At 50.8% G+C, this 20998-nt stretch overlaps 1 protein-coding gene across 4 annotated transcripts in view; it reads left to right on the forward strand.

Moving 5' to 3' along the window:
• Positions 1-20998, forward strand: part of ttll5 (tubulin tyrosine ligase-like family, member 5) — a 602008-nt gene that overhangs the window by 285385 nt on the left and 295625 nt on the right. For all 4 annotated transcript variants that reach the window (XM_072494443.1, XM_072494444.1, XM_072494451.1 and 1 more), the window contains one exon: positions 19130-19296. In XM_072494443.1, the coding sequence (XP_072350544.1) occupies positions 19130-19296 (167 nt within the window). The remainder of the gene's footprint in view (positions 1-19129; positions 19297-20998) is intronic.

Genomic DNA, 20998 nt, shown 5'->3' on the forward strand with positions numbered 1-20998 from the left:
AAAGATATTATTCCAATAGTTACACTGTGTTCATCCTGGGATGGCAAAGACGAAGATGCTCGCACGCAGCAATGTGTGGTGACCCGGGATGTATACCGACAGGGAATCTGGTCAATGTGTGGTGACCCGGGATGTATACCGACAGAGAATCTGGTCAAACAATGTGTGGTGACCCGGGATGTATACCGACAGGGAATCTGGTCAAACAATGTGTGGTGACCCGGGATGTATACCGACAGAGAATCTGATCAAACAATGTGTGGTGACCCGGGATGTATACCGACAGGGAATCTGGTCAAACAATGTGTGGTGACCTGGGATGTATACCGACAGGGAATCTGGTCAATGTGTGGTGACCCGGGATGTATACCGACAGGGAATCTGGTCAATGTGTGGTGACCCGGGATGTATACCGACAGAGAATCTGGTCAAACAATGTGTGGTGACCTGGGATGTATACCGACAGGGAATCTGGTCAAACAATGTGTGGTGACCCGGGACGTATACCGACAGGGAATCTGGTCAAACAATGTGTGGTGACCCGGGATGTATACCGACAGGGAATCTGGTCAAACAATGTGTGGTGACCCGGGATGTATACCGACAGGGAATCTGGTCAATGTGTGGTGACCCGGGATGTATACCGACCAGAGAATCTGGTCAAACAATGTGTGGTGACCCGGGATGTATACCGACAGGGAATCTGGTCAATGTGTGGTGACCCGGGATGTATACCGACAGGGAATCTGGTCAATGTGTGGTGACCCGGGATGTATACCGACAGAGAATCTGGTCAAACAATGTGTGGTGACCTGGGATGTATACCGACAGGGAATCTGGTCAATGTGTGGTGACCCGGGATGTATACCGACAGAGAATCTGGTCAAACAATGTGTGGTGACCCAGGATGTATACCGACAGAGAATCTGGTCAATGTGTGGTGACCCGGGATGTATACCGACAGGGAATCTGGTCAATGTGTGGTGACCCGGGATGTATACCGACAGAGAATCTGGTCAAACAATGTGTGGTGACCTGGGATGTATACCGACAGGGAATCTGGTCAATGTGTGGTGACCCGGGATGTATACCGACAGAGAATCTGGTCAAACAATGTGTGGTGACCCGGGATGTATACCGACAGAGAATCTGGTCAAACAATGTGTGGTGACCCGGGATGTATACCGACAGAGAATCTGGTCAAACAATGTGTGGTGACCCGGGATGTATACCGACAGGGAATCTGGTCAAACAATGTGTGGTGACCCGGGATGTATACCGACAGAGAATCTGGTCAAACAATGTGTGGTGACCCGGGATGTATACCGACAGGGAATCTGGTCAAACAATGTGTGGTGACCTGGGATGTATACCGACAGGGAATCTGGTCAATGTGTGGTGACCCGGGATGTATACCGACAGGGAATCTGGTCAATGTGTGGTGACCCGGGATGTATACCGACAGAGAATCTGGTCAAACAATGTGTGGTGACCTGGGATGTATACCGACAGGGAATCTGGTCAAACAATGTGTGGTGACCCGGGATGTATACCGACAGGGAATCTGGTCAAACAATGTGTGGTGACCCGGGATGTATACCGACAAGGAATCTGGTCAAACAATGTGTGGTGACCCGGGATGTATACCGACAGGGAATCTGGTCAATGTGTGGTGACCCGGGATGTATACCGACCAGAGAATCTGGTCAAACAATGTGTGGTGACCCGGGATGTATACCGACAGGGAATCTGGTCAATGTGTGGTGACCCGGGATGTATACCGACAGGGAATCTGGTCAATGTGTGGTGACCCGGGATGTATACCGACAGGGAATCTGGCCAATGTGTGGTGATCCGGGATGTATACCGACAGAGAATCTGGTCAAACAATGTGTGGTGACCCGGGATGTATACCGACAGAGAATCTGGTCATTGTGTGGTGACCCGGGATGTATACCGACAGGGAATCTGGTCAATGTGTGGTGACCCGGGATGTATACCGACAGAGAATCTGGTCAAACAATGTGTGGTGACCTGGGATGTATACCGACAGGGAATCTGGTCAATGTGTGGTGACCCGGGATGTATACCGACAGGGAATCTGGTCAATGTGTGGTGACCCGGGATGTATACCGACAGGGAATCTGGTTAAACAATGTGTGGTGACCCGGGATGTATACCGACAGAGAATCTGGTCAAACAATGTGTGGTGACCCGGGATGCATACCGACAGGGAATCTGGTCAAACAATGTGTGGTGACCCGGGATGCATACCGACAGGGAATCTGGTCAAACAATGTGTGGTGACCCGGGATGTATACCGACAGGGAATCTGGTCAAACAATGTGTGGTGACCCGGGATGTATACCGACAGAGAATCTGGTCAAACAATGTGTGGTGACCCGGGATGTATACCGACAGGGAATCTGGTCAAACAATGTGTGGTGACCCGGGATGCATACCGACAGGGAATCTGGTCAAACAATGTGTGGTGACCCGGGATGTATACCGACAGGGAATCTGGTCAAACAATGTGTGGTGACCCGGGATGTATACCGACAGAGAATCTGGTCAAACAATGTGTGGTGACCCGGGATGCATACCGACAGGGAATCTGGTCAAACAATGTGTGGTGACCCGGGATGCATACCGACAGGGAATCTGGTCAAACAATGTGTGGTGACCCGGGATGTATACCGACAGGGAATCTGGTCAAACAATGTGTGGTGACCCGGGATGTATACCGACAGAGAATCTGGTCAAACAATGTGTGGTGACCCGGGATGTATACCGACAGGGAATCTGGTCAAACAATGTGTGGTGACCCGGGATGTATACCGACAGAGAATCTGGTCAAACAATGTGTGGTGACCCGGGATGTATACCGACAGGGAATCTGGTCAAACAATGTGTGGTGACCCGGGATGTATACCGACAGAGAATCTGGTCAAACAATATGTGGTGACCCGGGATGTATACCGACAGGGAATCTGGTCAATGTGTGGTGACCCGGGATGTATACCGACAGGGAATCTGGTCAAACAATGTGTGGTGACCCGGGATGTATACCGACAGGGAATCTGGTCAAACAATGTGAATAATGTCACATCCAGCAAATATTGCTGTCTGCAGCCTCAGTGCACCCCTGGTAGTGCCAGGCCGACCATGGGTGCGACTACGCGTTGATTTTGCGAGCCTATTCGTGGGCACCATGTTCCTTCTCATAATAGATGCCCGCTGGACTTCCGGTGGTGGCTATGAAGGAGTAGGTCGCACATTTGGTGGCTCCCACTCGGGTCGGATCTTTGGACCTTTCCCCCCCCCGATTTTTTTTGTCAGACTTGATTCGGTAAATTGATGGTGGAGGCAATTGTGGAGTGGATTCCTACATCAGTGCATGGAGAGGCGGACCAGAAGTACTCGCAAAGGAAGAAATAGGTGAACAGAGGACGCTTGGGCTGAGGCTGCAGCGGGAGAAAGCATCGCGGATGACCAGGGTCCTGGCTTGATGACCCAGCGGTCGACGGAGCGGCTGATGCAGTTCATTCAGGAGATCTTCGCCAAGCAGAAACAGGAATGCTGGGACCCGATTAAGGAATCGATTGCGCGGCTGGAACTTAGATTGGATGCCCAAGACCGGGCGATCCAGAAAGTGGAGAAGGCGCTGGCTGACACGGAGGAACATCAAACAGCGGTGGAGTTGGAGGTGGGGATGCTGAGAGACCAACAGAAAAAGCTCCTGAAGAAGGTGGAGGACCTGGAGAATAGGTCCCGCCGGCAGAATTTGAGAATCGTCGGTCTCCCGGAGGGGTCTGAAGGAGCGGACTCTGCGGCATACATAGCGAGCATGTTCGAGAAGCTACTGGGGGTGGGACGTTCTCCCGACCCTTGGAGGTGGACAGGGCTCACAGAACGCTTGCGAGGAAGCCGCGAGTGGGGGACCCCCCCGAGGGCAATGGTGGTGAGATTCCACAGGTACTTGGACAAGGAGCGTATTTTACGGTGGGCCAGGCAGACACGGAGCTGTAAATGGGAGAATAGTATCTTGCGGATCTATCAGGATCTGAGTGCGGAGGTGGCCAGGAGAAGAGCGGGGTTCAACCAGATAAAGCGACCCTTTTCAAGAAAAAGGTTACGTTTAGACTGCTGTATCCGGCCCGTCTTTGGGTCACGTATGGGGAGCAACATTTTTATTTTGAGTCGCCCAAGGAAGCGATGGACTTCGCTACAAGGAAAGAACAGGTGGCGGACTGAGGTGTTTGAACTTCGCTGCAGCGCTGAATGGCAGAGCAGACACAACGAGCTGAATGGGGAACAGACACAACGAGCTGAATGGCAGAGCAGACACAACGAGCTGAATGGAGGAGCAGACACAAAGAGCTGAATGGAGGAGCAGACACAACGAGCTGAATGGAGGAGCAGACACAACGAGCTGAATGGAGGAGCAGACACAACGAGCTGAATGGGGAACAGACTCGACGAGCTGAATGGAGGAGCAGACACAACGAGCTGAATGGAGGAGCAGACACAACGAGCTGAATGGAGGAGCAGACTCAACGAGCTGAATGGAGGAGCAGACTCAACGAGCTGAATGGAGGAGCAGACTCAACGAGCTGAATGGAGAACAGACTCGACGAGCTGAATGGGGAACAGACTCAACGAGCTGAATGGAGGAGCAGACACAACGAGCTGAATGGAGGAGCTACTCAACGAGCTGAATGGAGGAGCAGACTCAACGAGCTGAATGGAGGAGCAGACTCGACGAGCTGAATGGAGAACAGACTCGACGAGCTGAATGGCAGAGCAGACAACGAGCTGAATGGAGGAGCAGACTCGACGAGCTGAATGGAGAACAGACTCGACGAGCTGAATGGAGAACAGACTCGACGAGCTGAATGGAGGAGCAGACTCAACGAGCTGAATGGGGAACAGACTCAACGAGCTGAATGGCAGAGCAGACACAACGAGCTGAATGGAGGAGCTACTCAACGAGCTGAATGGAGAACAGACTCGACGAGCTGAATGGGGAACAGACTCAACGAGCTGAATGGCAGAGCAGACACAACGAGCTGAATGGCAGAGCAGACACAACGAGCTGAATGGAGGAGCTACTCAACGAGCTGAATGGAGAACAGACTCGACGAGCTGAATGGAGAACAGACTCGACGAGCTGAATGGAGGAGCAGACTCAACGAGCTGAATGGGGAACAGACTCAACGAGCTGAATGGAGGAGCAGACACAACGAGCTGAATGGAGGAGCTACTCGACGAGCTGAATGGAGAACAGACTCGACGAGCTGAATGGAGAACAGACTCGACGAGCTGAATGGAGGAGCAGACTCAACGAGCTGAATGGGGAACAGACTCAACGAGCTGAATGGAGGAGCAGACACAACGAGCTGAATGGAGAACAGACTCGACGAGCTGAATGGGGAACAGACTCAACGAGCTGAATGGAGGAGCAGACACAACGAGCTGAATGAGGAACAGACTCAACGAGCTGAATGGGGAACAGACAACGAGCTGAATGGGGAACAGACTCAACGAGCTGAATGGAGGAGCAGACTCAACGAGCTGAATGGAGGAGCAGACTCAACGAGCTGAATGGGGAACAGACACAACGAGCTGAATGGAGGAGCAGACTCAACGAGCTGAATGGAGGAGCAGACTCAACGAGCTGAATGGAGGAGCAGACTCAACGAGCTGAATGGGGAACAGACTCAACGAGCTGAATGGGGAACAGACTCGACGAGCTGAATGGAGGAACAGACTCGACGAGCTGAATGGAGGAGCAGACTCAACGAGCTGAATGGGGAACAGACTCAACGAGCTGAATGGAGGAACAGACTCGACGAGCTGAATGGAGAACAGACTCGACGAGCTGAATGGAGGAACAGACTCGACGAGCTGAATGGAGGAGCAGACACAACGAGCTGAATGGAGGAACAGACTCAACGAGCTGAATGGAGGAACAGACTCGACGAGCTGAATGGAGAACAGACTCAACGAGCTGAATGGGGAACAGACTCAACGAGCTGAATGGAGGAGCAGACTCAACGAGCTGAATGGAGGAGCAGACACAACGAGCTGAATGGAGGAGCAGACTCGACGAGCTGAATGGAGGAACAGACTCGACGAGCTGAATGGAGGAACAGACTCGACGAGCTGAATGGAGGAACAGACTCGACGAGCTGAATGGAGGAGCAGACACAACGAGCTGAATGGAGAACAGACTCGACGAGCTGAATGGCAGAGCAGACAACGAGCTGAATGGAGGAGCAGACTCAACGAGCTGAATGGAGAACAGACTCGACGAGCTGAATGGGCAACAGACTCAACGAGCTGAATGGAGGAGCAGACTCAACGAGCTGAATGGGGAACAGACACAACGAGCTGAATGGAGGAGCAGACACAACGAGCTGAATGGAGGAGCAGACACAACGAGCTGAATGGAGGAGCAGACACAACGAGCTGAATGAGGAGCAGACACAACGAGCTGAATGGAGGAGCAGACACAACGAGCTGAATGGAGGAGCAGACTCGACGAGCTGAATGGAGGAGCAGACTCGACGAGCTGAATGGAGGAACAGACTCGACGAGCTGAATGGAGGAGCAGACACAACGAGCTGAATGGAGAACCGACTCAATGAGCTGAATGGGGAACAGACTCAACGAGCTGAATGGAGGAGCAGACTCAACGAGCTGAATGGGGAACAGACACAACGAGCTGAATGGAGGAGCAGACTCAACGAGCTGAATGGAGGAACAGACACAACGAGCTGAATGGGGAACAGACTCAACGAGCTGAATGGGGAACAGACTCAACGAGCTGAATGGAGGAGCAGACTCAACGAGCTGAATGGAGGAACAGACACAACGAGCTGAATGGGGAACAGACACAACGAGCTGAATGGAGGAACAGACTCAACGAGCTGAATGGAGGAGCAGACTCAACGAGCTGAATGGGGAACAGACTCAACGAGCTGAATGGCAGAGCAGACACAACGAGCTGAATGGGGAACAGACTCAACGAGCTGAATGGAGGAGCAGACACAACGTGCTCTTTGTAGTATATATAAATGATTTGGAGGAAAATGTAACTGGTCTGATTAGTAAGTTTGCAGACGACACAAAGGTTGGTGGAATTGCGGATAGCGATGAGGACTGTCTGAGGATACAGCAGGATTTAGATTGTCTGGAGACTTGGGCGGAGAGATGGCAGATGGAGTTTAACCTGGACAAATGTGAGGTAATGCATTTTGGAAGGGCTAATGCAGGTAGGGAATATACAGTGAATGGTAGAACCCTCAAGAGTATTGAAAGTCAAAGAGATCTAGGAGTACAGGTCCACAGATCACTGAAAGGGGCTACACAGGTGGAGAAGGTAGTCAAGAAGGCATACGGCATGCTTGCCTTCATTGGCCGGGGCATTGAGTATAAGAATTGGCAAGTCATGTTGCAGCTGTATAGAACCTTAGTTAGGCCACACTTGGAGTATAGTGTTCAATTCTGGTCGCCACACTACCAGAAGGATGTGGAGGCTTTAGAGAGGGTGCAGAAGAGATTTACCAGAATGTTGCCTGGTATGGAGGGCATAAGCTATGAGGAGCGATTGAATAAACTCGGTTTGTTCTCACTGGAACGAAGGAGGTTGAGGGGCGACCTGATAGAGGTATACAAAATTATGAGGGGCATAGACAGAGTGGATAGTCAGAGGCTTTTCCCCAGGGTAGAGGGGTCAATTACTAGGGGGCATAGGTTTAAGGTGAGAGGGGCAAAGTTTAGAGTAGATGTACGAGGCAAGTTTTTTACGCAGAGGGTAGTGGGTGCCTGGAACTCACTACCGGAGGAGGTAGTGGAGGCAGGGACGATAGGGACATTTAAGGGGCATCTTGACAAATATATGAATAGGATGGGAATAGAAGGATACGGACCCAGGAAGTGTAGAAGATTGTAGTTTAGTCGGGCAGTATGGTCGGCACGGGCTTGGAGGGCCGAAGGGCCTGTTCCTGTGCTGTACATTTCTTTGTTCTTTGTTCTTTGTTGTTGAGCTGAATGGCAGAGCAGACACAACGAGCTGAATGGAGGAGCTACTCAACGAGCTGAATGGAGGAGCAGACACAACGAGCTGAATGGGGAACAGACTCAACGAGCTGAATGGAGGAGCAGACACAACGAGCTGAATGGAGGAACAGACTCGACGAGCTGAATGGAGGAACAGACACAACGAGCTGAATGGCGGAGCAGACTCGACGAGCTGAATGGCAGAGCAGACTCAACGAGCTGAATGGAGGAGCAGACACAACAAGCTGAATGGAGGAACAGACTCAACGAGCTGAATGGGGAACAGACTCAACGAGCTGAATGGGGAACAGACTCAACGAGCTGAATGGCAGAGCAGACTCAACGAGCTGAATGGAGGAGCAGACACAACGAGCTGAATGGGGAACAGACTCAACGAGCTGAATGGAGGAGCAGACTCAACGAGCTGAATGGAGGAGCAGACTCAACGAGCTGAATGGGGAACAGACTCAACGAGCTGAATGGGGAACAGACTCAACGAGCTGAATGGAGGAGCAGACTCAACGAGCTGAATGGGGAACAGACTCAACGAGCTGAATGGGGAACAGACTCAACGAGCTGAATGGAGAACAGACTCGACGAGCTGAATGGGGAACAGACTCAACGAGCTGAATGGAGGAGCAGACACAACGAGCTGAATGGAGGAGCAGACACAACGAGCTGAATGGGGAACAGACTCAACGAGCTGAATGGAGGAGCAGACACAACGAGCTGAATGGGGAACAGACTCAACGAGCTGAATGGAGGAGCAGACACAACGAGCTGAATGGAGGAGCAGACACAACGAGCTGAATGGCGGAGCAGACTCAACGAGCTGAATGGAGGAGCAGACACAACGAGCTGAATGGGGAACAGACTCAACGAGCTGAATGGAGGAGCAGACACAACGAGCTGAATGGGGAACAGACTCAACAAGCTGAATGGAGGAACAGACTCAACGAGCTGAATGGAGGAGCAGACTCAACGAGCTGAATGGAGGAGCAGACACAACGAGCTGAATGGAGAACAGACTCGACGAGCTGAATGGCAGAGCAGACAACGAGCTGAATGGAGGAGCAGACTCAACGAGCTGAATGGAGAACAGACTCGACGAGCTGAATGGGGAACAGACTCAACGAGCTGAATGGAGGAGCAGACTCAACGAGCTGAATGGGGAACAGACACAACGAGCTGAATGGAGGAGCAGACACAACGAGCTGAATGGAGGAGCAGACACAACGAGCTGAATGGAGGAGCAGACACAACGAGCTGAATGGAGGAGCAGACACAACGAGCTGAATGGAGGAGCAGACTCGACGAGCTGAATGGAGGAACAGACTCGACGAGCTGAATGGAGGAGCAGACTCAACGAGCTGAATGGAGGAACAGACTCGACGAGCTGAATGGAGGAGCAGACTCAACGAGCTGAATGGGGAACAGACACAACGAGCTGAATGGAGGAGCTACTCAACGAGCTGAATGGGGAACAGACTCGACGAGCTGAATGGAGGAACAGACACAACGAGCTGAATGGCAGAGCAGACACGACGAGCTGAATGGAGGAGCAGACTCGACGAGCTGAATGGGGAACAGACTCAACGAGCTGAATGGGGAACAGACTCAACGAGCTGAATGGGGAACAGACTCAACGAGCTGAATGGAGGAGCAGACGCAACGAGCTGAATGGAGAACAGACTCGACGAGCTGAATGGAGGAGCAGACACAACGAGCTGAATGGGGAACAGACTCAACGAGCTGAATGGAGGAGCAGACGCAACGAGCTGAATAGAGAACAGACTCAACGAGCTGAATGGAGGAGCAGACGCAACGAGCTGAATGGAGAACAGACTCAACGAGCTGAATGGAGGAGCAGACACAACGAGCTGAATGGGGAACAGACTCAACGAGCTGAATGGGGAACAGACTCAACGAGCTGAATGGAGGAGCAGACTCAACGAGCTGAATGGGGAACAGACTCAACGAGCTGAATGGGGAACAGACTCAACGAGCTGAATGGAGGAGCAGACTCAACGAGCTGAATGGGGAACAGACTCAACGAGCTGAATGGAGAACAGACTCAACGAGCTGAATGGAGGAGCAGACTCAACGAGCTGAATGGAGAACAGACTCAACGAGCTGAATGGGGAACAGACTCAACGAGCTGAATGGGGAACAGACTCAACGAGCTGAATGGGGAACAGACACAACGAGCTGAATGGAGGAACAGACTCAACGAGCTGAATGGGGAACAGACTCAACGAGCTGAATGGAGGAGCAGACTCAACGAGCTGAATGGAGGAACAGACAACGAGCTGAATGGGGAACAGACTCAACGAGCTGAATGGGGAACAGACTCAACGAGCTGAATGGAGGAGCAGACTCAACGAGCTGAATGGAGGAACAGACACAACGAGCTGAATGGGGAACAGACACAACGAGCTGAATGGAGGAGCAGACTCAACGAGCTGAATGGAGGAGCAGACTCAACGAGCTGAATGGGGAACAGACTCAACGAGCTGAATGGCAGAGCAGACACAACGAGCTGAATGGAGGAGCAGACACAACGAGCTGAATGGAGGAGCTACTCAACGAGCTGAATGGAGAACAGACTCGACGAGCTGAATGGAGAACAGACTCGACGAGCTGAATGGCGGAGCAGACTCGACGAGCTGAATGGAGGAGCAGACACAACGAGCTGAATGGAGGAGCAGACACAACGAGCTGAATGGAGAACAGACTCGACGAGCTGAATGGAGAACAGACTCGACGAGCTGAATGGCAGAGCAGACAACGAGCTGAATGGAGGAGCAGACTCGACGAGCTGAATGGAGAACAGACTCGACGAGCTGAATGGCAGAGCAGACACAACGAGCTGAATGGAGGAGCAGACACAACGAGCTGAATGGAGGAGCAGACTCGACGAGCTGAATGGAGGAGCAGACTCGACGAGCTGAATGGAGAACAGACTCAACGAGCTGAATGGAGGAGCAGACAAAACGAGCTGAATGGAGGAGCTACTCGACGAGCTGAATGGAGAACAGACTCGACGAGCTGAATGGAGGAGCTACTCGACGAGCTGAATGGAGAACAGACTCGACGAGCTGAATGGAGAACAGACTCGACGAGCTGAATGGAGAACAGACTCGACGAGCTGAATGGGGAACAGACTCGACGAGCTGAATGGCGAACAGACTCGACGAGCTGAATGGGGACCAGACACAACGAGCTGAATGGAGGAGCAGACACAACGAGCTGAATGGGGAACAGACACAACGAGCTGAATGGAGGAGCAGACACAACGAGCTGAATGGAGGAGCAGACACAACGAGCTGAATGGAGGAGCAGACACAACGAGCTGAATGGAGGAGCAGACACAACGAGCTGAATGGAGGAGCAGACTCGACGAGCTGAATGGGGAACAGACTCGACGAGCTGAATGGAGAACAGACTCGACGAGCTGAATGGAGAACAGACTCGACGAGTTGAATGAGGAACAGACTCGACGAGCTGAATGGGCAACTTCTGCCCCTGTTTTTTTTTTTTTTGCAGTATGTGACTCCAATCAGTGGAGAGTTTTCCTCCTGATCCTCATTGACTTCAATTTTGCCCAGATTCCTTCATGCCACTGTCAAATGCTGCCTTGATGTGAAGTCATTTTAACCGGACCTCAGGAATCCAGCTCTTTTGTCTAGATATGATGCTGTATTGCGGCCAGGAGCTGAGAGTCAGTGCATGGTTGGAGATGTGGAAGTGCTGCTTGATTGCACTGTCGACGATCACTTCCGTTACTTTACTGATGATCAGGAGTAGTGTGATAGAACATTCAACATTACAGCGCAGTACAGGCCTTTCGGCCCTCGATGTTGCGCCGACCTGTGAAACCACTCTAAAGCCCATCGACACTATTCCCTTATCGTCCATATGTCTATCCAATGACCATTTGAATGCCCTTCGTGTTGGCGAGTCCACTACTGTTGCAGGCAGGGCATTCCATGCCCTTACTACTCTCTGAGTAAAGAACCTACCTCTGACATCTGTCCTATATCTATCTCCCCTCAATTTAAAGCTATGTCCCCTCAAGCTAGACATCACCATCTAAGGAAAAAGGCTCTCACTGTGCACCCTATCCAATACTCTGATCATCTTGTATGCCTCAATTAAGTCACCTCTTAACCTTCTTCTCTCCAACGAAAACAGCCTCAAGTCCCTCAGCCTTTCCTCATAAGATCTTCCCTCCATACCAGGCAACATTCTGGTAAATCTCCTCTGCACCCTTTCCAATGCTTCCACATCCTTCCTATAATGCGGCGACCAGAATTGCACGCAATACTCCAGATGCGGCCGCACCAGAGTTTTGTACAGCTGCATCATGACCTCATTGCTCCGAAACTCAATCCCTCTACCAATAAAAGCTAACACACCTTACGCCTTCTTAACAACCCTCTCAACCTGGGTGGCAACTTTCAGGGATCTATGTACATGGACACCGAGATCTCTCTGCTCATCCACACTGCCAAGAATCTTACCATTAGCCCAGTACTCTGTCTTCCTGTTATTCCTTCCAAAATGAATCACCTCACACTTTTCTGCATTAAACTCCATTTGCCACCTCTCAGCCCAGCGCTGCAGCTTATCTATGTCCCTCTGTAACTTGTAACATCCTTCCGCACTGTCCACAACTCCACCGACTTTAGTGTCATCTGCAAATTTACTCACCCATCCTTCTACGCCGCCCTCCAGGTCATTTATAAAAATGACAAACAGCAGTGGCCCCAAAACAGATCCTTGTGGTACACCACTAGTAACTGGACTCCAGTCTGAACATTTCCCATCAACCACCACCCTTTGTCTTCTTCCAGCTAGCCAATTTCTGATCCAAACTGCTAAATCATCCTGAATCCTCAGCCTCCGTATTTTCTGCAGTAGCCTACCGTGGGGAACCTTATCAAACGCTTTACTGAAATCCATATACACCACATCAACTGCGTTACCCTCATCCACCTGTTTAGTCACCTTCTCAAAGAACTCAATAAGGTTTGTGAGGCACGACCTACCCTTCACAAAACCTTCAGTCATTTATTTTTTTAAATATAAATTTAGAGTACCCAATTATTTTTTCCAATTAAGGGGCAATTTAGCGTGGCCAATCCACCTATCCTGCACATCTTTGGGTTGTGGGGGTGAAACCCACGCAGACACGGGGAGAACGTGCAAACTCCACGCGGACAGTGACCCAGGGCCGGGATTCGAACCCAGGTCCTCCGTGCCTTAGGCAGCAATGCTAACAACTGTGCCCCCATGCTGCCGTAACAGTCATTTCTTTTAAGAAAAAAATATTGAAGATTACACAAACACAACATGGTAGTAATATTCTGCAGCAATGCATTCAGGTTGTGACTACACTGTCAAGTCTCAACCAAGCATTGTAGACAACTGAAGGTCAGTCACATACTGGCTGCCAGCCAATTCAGCAACACGGGCCTGGGAATGTGCTGTCTATCTCCCCATAATTATTCAAGAGTTTGAGCAGGGAGGGGGAAAAAACCCACAAAGGTCATGAAATAAACTATGCCCATTTGCCAGTTAAAAGCAAATGAGAGGGTAAAACACGTACAAACCATTTGCACCATCAACTACATTTATTTTTTGCATAACTACCATTTCTTCTGGGCTTTGATAGGTCTTGTCGGAGAGAAAGTCTTGTCAACAGTTTTGACAGAGTGCAACTTCCATTCAGCTGTCAAGTATCATTTCTTATAGCATTCCGGTCAAATTTGAAATATTTGTTCTTAAATATCTCACCTTTCCGTTCATATCCCTGGCTGCATCTCTCGCATCTCCTGGACTTTCAAAAGTAACAAAAGCAAAACCTCTCGACTTATTCGTTTCACAATCTTTCATCAGCATAACTTTTTGGATTTCTCCTGCTTTTTAAGGACAGGACATAACTGGACAATCTTCCACATTGCCAGGTAGATGCCAGTGTTGTATCTGTACGTGATGGCTTGTCTATGGTCCGGCTCACTCTGCAGGTCTTGGGTGCATTTCAGCAGAGGCTGGATGAGCACGAGCGAGAGAAGAATCGAGGGAAACATTGATAGTGTGAAATGCAGTATGGTGGGACACGTGGAGGCAGAGCAGGTGGGCCAAGTGGCCTGTTTATGTGCTCGGTTTCTGAATTCCCCCTGACAGCTCGGAGTGTTCATTGTACACTGACCATGGTAGGGAACCGGCGTGAGTCTTGAGAAAGTAATGTTTATGCCACAATTCTCAGTTTCTCCCTCAATCTCCACAGTGGATAGTTTAGTGTATTTTTCTCTGACACAGGGTAAGTGACTCTCGGGTCTGCTTATTGATAGGTTTCACAAGTATTTCTGTAAGGCCAGTAACCTTGCTTGACAGCTCCGAGGACTGATTCCTACAGATTCATATCTCACCATTTCCCCGACCTGACCACCATGAATCACTGGACTGAGCCAGCGGATTCTCGCTCCCTGAAATACTGCTTTAAAGAGTAACTCAAACAATGAGGAGGAATGAAAGGAAATGGGAGCTAGTCTCTGAGCCATGAACAAGGACCATTGTCATCTCCCCTCCCGTTCTGAGCCTCCAAGGTGCAATTCTAATGGCGTGATTGAAGATCTCACGCAAATTTGGTGTGTGTGAAAATGAATTGTTTTCCCACTTCCCCCTCTCCTTCCTTCACTGGACGAACACAAGGAGGCAAGGGGAGGCGGAACACAGTCACTGAAAGAAAATGAGCTGGTGACAATGGTGAGATGGCCACATTGGTGGCCAGGTGACAGCTGATGATCCTCAGGACAGAAGCGAGCATGAAATGAGAAGAAGGAAGTGGGTGCACCGAACATCTGCAGGTCACATAAGAGGTCTTCACGCCTAACATTTACTATCTACATAACCCGGATGTCAGGACATTGTCTCCTTAGCAACATAGGAACAGGAGGCCATTTAACTCTTCAAGTCTGCATCTATTTAATCAGATCATGGATAACTTCATTTCCCTTAATGCCTTTGGTTAACAGAAGTGTATCAATCGCAGATTTGATATAATAATAATGGTATTAACATTAATTAATATTATTAATAATAGTATTAATAGTAATAATAATATTAACAGTTGATGTAGCATTAACTGCTATTTGCGGAAGCAAGTTCCAAATTCCCACCTCCCTTTGTGTGTAAACTTCCTAATTTCAGTCCTGAAAGGCCTGTATGTTCTCGGCGATGTTCCTGTGGTGATATGCTGTATATCTGTATATCACTGTATATACACAAGGGGTTAATGTAAATACACTACAACTAAGTAACCACTAGAGATGTCATGACATGCAGACATACAACCAATGGGTCATTAGAGCAGGACACAACCAATGGGTAATCAGGACATCCAGAGGTGGCATTACCATAAGGGGGCACTACACAACCCATATAAAAGGACAGGGCACACAGGCTCTGCCTCTTTCCGCAGACAAACATCGAGAGAGTTAGACAGGGTTGATCAGCAGCATCACACCCCAGCACGCGGATTAGAGCAAGCTGGTACAGTTAGACTGAGTTACTACAGTTAGATTAGCAGAGAGTCGAACTCATTTGAGAACTGTGTTAATAGTTCAATAAACACGTTGAACTCATTTCAGAGCCTGGAGCATCCTTTAGTTAAGACTGCATCAAGTAGCAGCCTGGGTTATCCGAAGCAGCAGAACACAACATTGTGAAACAGCAGAAATTCCCCATAATACCATGACATTCTGATCAAATTAGTTTGATCAGAAACTAATTGTTTGTGTAATCTCTCCTCTTAAATTAACCCTTGGAGTCCAGGTATTGTTCTGATAAATCTACAGGGCCTATGGCCAATATATCCTTCCCCAGGTGTGGCACGATAATTTCTCACAGTAACACAAGATGTAGTATAAGCAGAGTTTTGCATAGTTGTAGCATGACTTTTACCTGCTTATACCATATAAAGACCAGGATTCCATTAAACGTTCTGATTATTTTCTGTATATGTCCATTTAATAGAAACACAGAAAATAGGTGCAGGAGGAGGCGACTGGGCCCTTCGAGCCTGCACCGCCATTCAATATGGTCATGGCTGGTCATGCAAATTCAGTATCCCACTCCTGCTTTCTCTCCATACCCTTTCATCCCATTAGCTGCAAGGACCACGTCCAGCACCCTCTTGAATATATCCAACGTGGCGAATGTTTTTGGGGTAAATGGGGTGCAGATTTGGGCATTGTCTGATGATCCTTCCCCCTCCCACACCTGGCCCCCTTGTGGCTGAAGGTTGCGTTGTGCCGGTAAGGCGATGGGTCAGCCGCTATCGTGCGCACTGTCCCCAGGTCCAGCTGTTAGCGGCTTTGCCCTTTGTGTGGCTGATGGGGGTGTTGGGCTGGATGTAATGTTTGGCGGGTTGTACGCCGGTCCGTCCTGTTCCCCCGCTTTGGCGGGTTGTACGCTGCTCCGTCCTGTTCCCCCGCTTTGGCGGGTTGTACGCCGGTCCCTCCTGTTCCCCCGCTTTGGCGGGTTGTACGCCGGTCCCTCCTGTTCCGCCGCTTTGGCGGGTTGTACGCCGGTCCGTACTGTTCCCCCGCTTTGGCGGGTTGTACGCCGGTCCGTCCTGTTCCCCCGCTTTGGCGGGTTGTACGCCGGTCCGTCCTGTTCCCCCACTTTGGCGGGTTGTACGCCGGTCCCTCCTGTTCCCCCGCTTTGGCGGGTTGTACGCCGCTCCGACCTGTTCCCCCACTTTGGCGGGTTGTACGCCGGTCCTTCCTGTTCCCCCGCTTTGGCGGGTTGTACGCCGCTCCGACCTGTTCCCCCGCTTTGGCGGGTTGTACGCCGGTCCGTCCTGTTCCCCCGCTTTGGCGTGTTGTACGCCGGTCCGTCCTGTTCCCCCGCTTTGGCGGGTTGTACGCCGGTCCCTCCTGTTCCCCCGCTTTGGCGGGTTATACGCTGCTCCGTCCTGTTCCTCCGCTTTGGCGGGTTATACGCTGCTCCGTCCTGTTCCCCCGCTTTGGCGGGTTGTACGCTGCTCCGTCCTGTTCCCCCGCTTTGGCGGGTTGTACGCCGCTCCGACCTGTTCCCCCGCTTTGGCGGGTTATACGCTGCTCCGTCCTGTTCCCCCGCTTTGGCGGGTTGTACGCCGGTCCGTCCTGTTCCCCCGCTTTGGCGGGTTGTACGCCGGTCCGTCCTGTTCCCCCGCTTTGGCGGGTTGTACGCCGGTCCGTCCTGTTCCCCCGCTTTGGCGGGTTGTACGCCGGTCCGTCCTGTTCTCCCGCTTTGCCGGGTTGTACGCCAGTCCGTCCTGTTCCCCCGCTTTGGCGGGTTGTACGCCGGTCCGTCCTGTTCCCCCGCTTTGGCGGGTTGTACGCCGGTCCGTCCTGTTCCCCCGCTTTGGCAGGTTGTACGCCTGTCCGTCCTGTTCCCCCGCTTTGGCAGGTTGTACGCCTGTCCGTCCTGTTCCCCCGCTTTGGCGGGTTGTACGCTGGTCCGTCCTGTTCCCCCGCTTTGGCGGGTTGTACGCCGCTCCGACCTGTTCCCCCGCTTTGGCGGGTTATACGCTGCTCCGTCCTGTTCCTCCGCTTTGGCGGGTTATACGCTGCTCCGTCCTGTTCCCCCGCTTTGGCGGGTTGTACGCCGCTCCGTCCTGTTCCCCCGCTTTGGCGGGTTGTACGCCGGTCCGTCCTGTTCCCCCGCTTTGGCGGGTTGTACGCCGGTCCGTCCTGTTCCCCCGCTTTGGCGGGTTGTACGCCGGTCCGTCCTGTTCCCCCGCTTTGGCAGATTGTACGCTGCTCCGTCCTGTTCCCCCGCTTTGGCGGGTTGTACGCCGGTCCGTCCTGTTCCCCCGCTTTGGCGTGTTGTACGCCGGTCCGTCCTGTTCCCCCGCTTTGGCGGGTTGTACGCTGCTCCGTCCTGTTCCCCCGCTTTGGCGTGTTGTACGCCGGTCCGTCCTGTTCCCCCGCTTTGGCGGGTTGTACGCTGCTCCGTCCTGTTCCTCCACTTTGGCGGGTTGTACGCCGGTCCGTCCTGTTCCCCCGCTTTGGCGGGTTGTACGCCGGTCCGTCCTGTTCCCCCGCTTTGGCGGGTTGTACGCCGGTCCGTCCTGTTCCCCCGCTTTGGCGGGTTGTACGCTGCTCCGTCCTCTTCCCCCGCTTTGCCGGGTTATACGCTGCTCCGTCCTGCTCCCCCGCTTTGGCAGGTTGTACGCCGGTCCGTCCTGTTCCCCCGCTTTTGTGGCACCTTGTTGGGCCAGAAAAGCTTGTTTTTGTGTTGTCGTCAGGCCATTGAGGTTTGTTGTACTGGTTTTTCTGTCCTCTTTGTTGTCAGATTTTTCTCTCTGTCCTCTTCTTGGTCGTTTTTGAGTGAGTTTTCAGACTTTGGGGCAGGGGGAGGAATGTTCTAACCCGCATGAGACTCATCCTGCTGGAGATGATTGTTCCCTAGTACCAATTGGGCTGTGAGTTAGTGTAACAGGTCACAGACAGGAGTGAGGACCCGGAGATGTGTAACCGGGTCCGTATAACTGCTGCTGTTATGCTGAAAAAACGTCTTTCTTATGAACTCATCGGACTCCCCCGTTGCCGTTTACTTCAATCACCTTGACCTAGTGATGTACACCACAAAAGAGCTTAAATTCTAGGGGACGACTCACCTATCTGGAAACAAATACCTTTGGCAAAGAGTCATCCAGATCCGAAACATTCGCTCCCTTCTCTTTTTACAGATACTGTCACACCTGCTGAGGTTGTCCAACATTTCCTATTTTTGTTGGAAACAGATACCGTTGGCACGGTCTCTGTTTTAGTCCCTAATATTAGTAGCAAACTTCACAATCTCACAAGTCTTAGTAGGGGGTAAAAAAGGCTTCTGTGTTCAAAAGCGCTTCAGTTTGACAATACATCCATTTCCCACATAGATACATCTATTTTGTCTCATTCTTTTTTTTATTGCGTGCAGTATTTTAATAGTGTATCAAAATATCGGCTGGTGTGTGCACTTGTCAGCTGATAATGTTGCCCTCATTGTGAATGTATTTTTCTCACAGTTATCCAACATGAACCTGGCAAGTGGAGCACTAAGCAGAGGAAACATGTTTACCACTCCGAACCTTCAGACCTCAAACAAAAACTTGAGCCCGAAACGCACTGCCCACCCCGACCTTCAGACTCTCAACTCTGCATCAGTCGACAGGATCGCTTCTGCGACCTCCCGGTAAGATCTGAAGAAAGATCCTGCATTTTCCCAAATTAATTTGTTCACCATCAGAAAAGACTGAAGTGTTTCACGTGAGATTGAAATGGTAACTGATGCCAGGTTAACTTTAATCAAATCAAATATTAGCAAGTAGCAATCCCTGTGTCCTGCCCCGATTGGATTTTTAAAAATTCTTTCACAGGGTGTGGGCATCTCTGGCTAGACCAACATTTACTGCCCATCGCCAATCGCCCTTGATAAGGCGGTGGTGAGCTGCTGCCTTGAACAGCTGCAGTTCATGTGGTGTAGGTACATCGATAGTGCTATTAGGGAGGGAGCTCCAGGATTTTGACCCAACGACAGTGAAGGAATGGCGATATATTTCCAAGTTGGAATGATATGTGATTCGGATAAATTGCAGGAGGCAATGTTACAATGCTTCTGCTGCCCCTGTCCTGGATGCTTTTGAGCTTCGAGTGTTTTGGAGCTGCACTCATCCAGGCAATTGGGGCGTATTCCACCACATTCACAAATTGCAACGGCTTAGAAATTTGCTGAGAGTAACTCCCCTCCTGACTCCCCAAAAGACTATAAGATATAGGAGCAGAATAAGGCCTTTCGGCCCGTCAGGTCTTCTCCACAACTTCTCCACAATCTGCAAGGCACAACTCAGGGGTGTAATGGAATACTCTCCACTTGCCTGGGTGAGTGCAGCTCCAACCACACAAGATGCTCAACACCATCCAGGACAAAGGAGCCGCGTTTGATTGGCACCTCATCCACAAACATCCAACATCCGCTCTCCCTACACTGACACACAGTAGCAGCTGTATATACCACCTACTGGATGCACTGAAGCAACTCACCAAAACACCTTTGACAGCACTTTCCAAACCCGTGACCTCTACCACCTAGAAGGACAAGGGCCGCAGTTACATGGGGACATCACCACCTGCAGGTCCCCCTCACCCATCCTGACACTATCACCATTCCTTCACTGTTGCTGGGTCAAAATCCTGGAACTCCCTCCCTAATAGCACTGGGCGTAACTGCACCACAGGGACTGCAGTGGTTCAAGAAGGCAGCTCACCATCACCTCCAGGAAACAGCTGGAATTAAAAGTGTAATGATGACCATGAATCGATTGTCGTAAAGCCCACCTGGTTCACAGCAATGTGATTAACTCTGAAACACTGTTACGCCACCTTGGGCTAGTACACGACCACTTCCAACCCCACAGGCCCCAGAGTCACAACACAAGTCAATTCACCAATAATTCTTATAAAAAGCCCTGGAATCTTTGTAATGTTTGAAAGGTTTGTAAGTTGAAACACAATTACTGTTTATGTATATCAGGAATAAAGATTAAACATGCAGCTGGATAACAAGCAAGCAAACCGACCACCCCCTTTAACTGTCCCACCTACTACCCACTCACACAAGAAACAAATACAGAGGGGTGGAAAGGACTAAAATTAATAAGGATTAAGGTCAAAGAGTAAGAATTTTTGCTTCAGAGGATGAGTCCTTCAGTGCACTCTCTTCACAGTATGAGTGTGGTTTAAAGTCTCTGGTCTACAGCTAGTAATGATTTTCTGAGCAGCTCGGCGGTATATCTTACTCACAACTTTTCCAAGAGAGGCCTCTGGCTTCTTGGAGAAAGTTATCAGATCCTGGTCTCTGCTGGCATTGCCTTTTCTAGAGAGAGGGAGAGAGTTAC

The sequence above is a fragment of the Scyliorhinus torazame genome, chromosome 2, assembly GCF_047496885.1.
Source record: "Scyliorhinus torazame isolate Kashiwa2021f chromosome 2, sScyTor2.1, whole genome shotgun sequence".
In the NCBI taxonomy this organism is placed as follows: domain Eukaryota; kingdom Metazoa; phylum Chordata; class Chondrichthyes; order Carcharhiniformes; family Scyliorhinidae; genus Scyliorhinus; species Scyliorhinus torazame.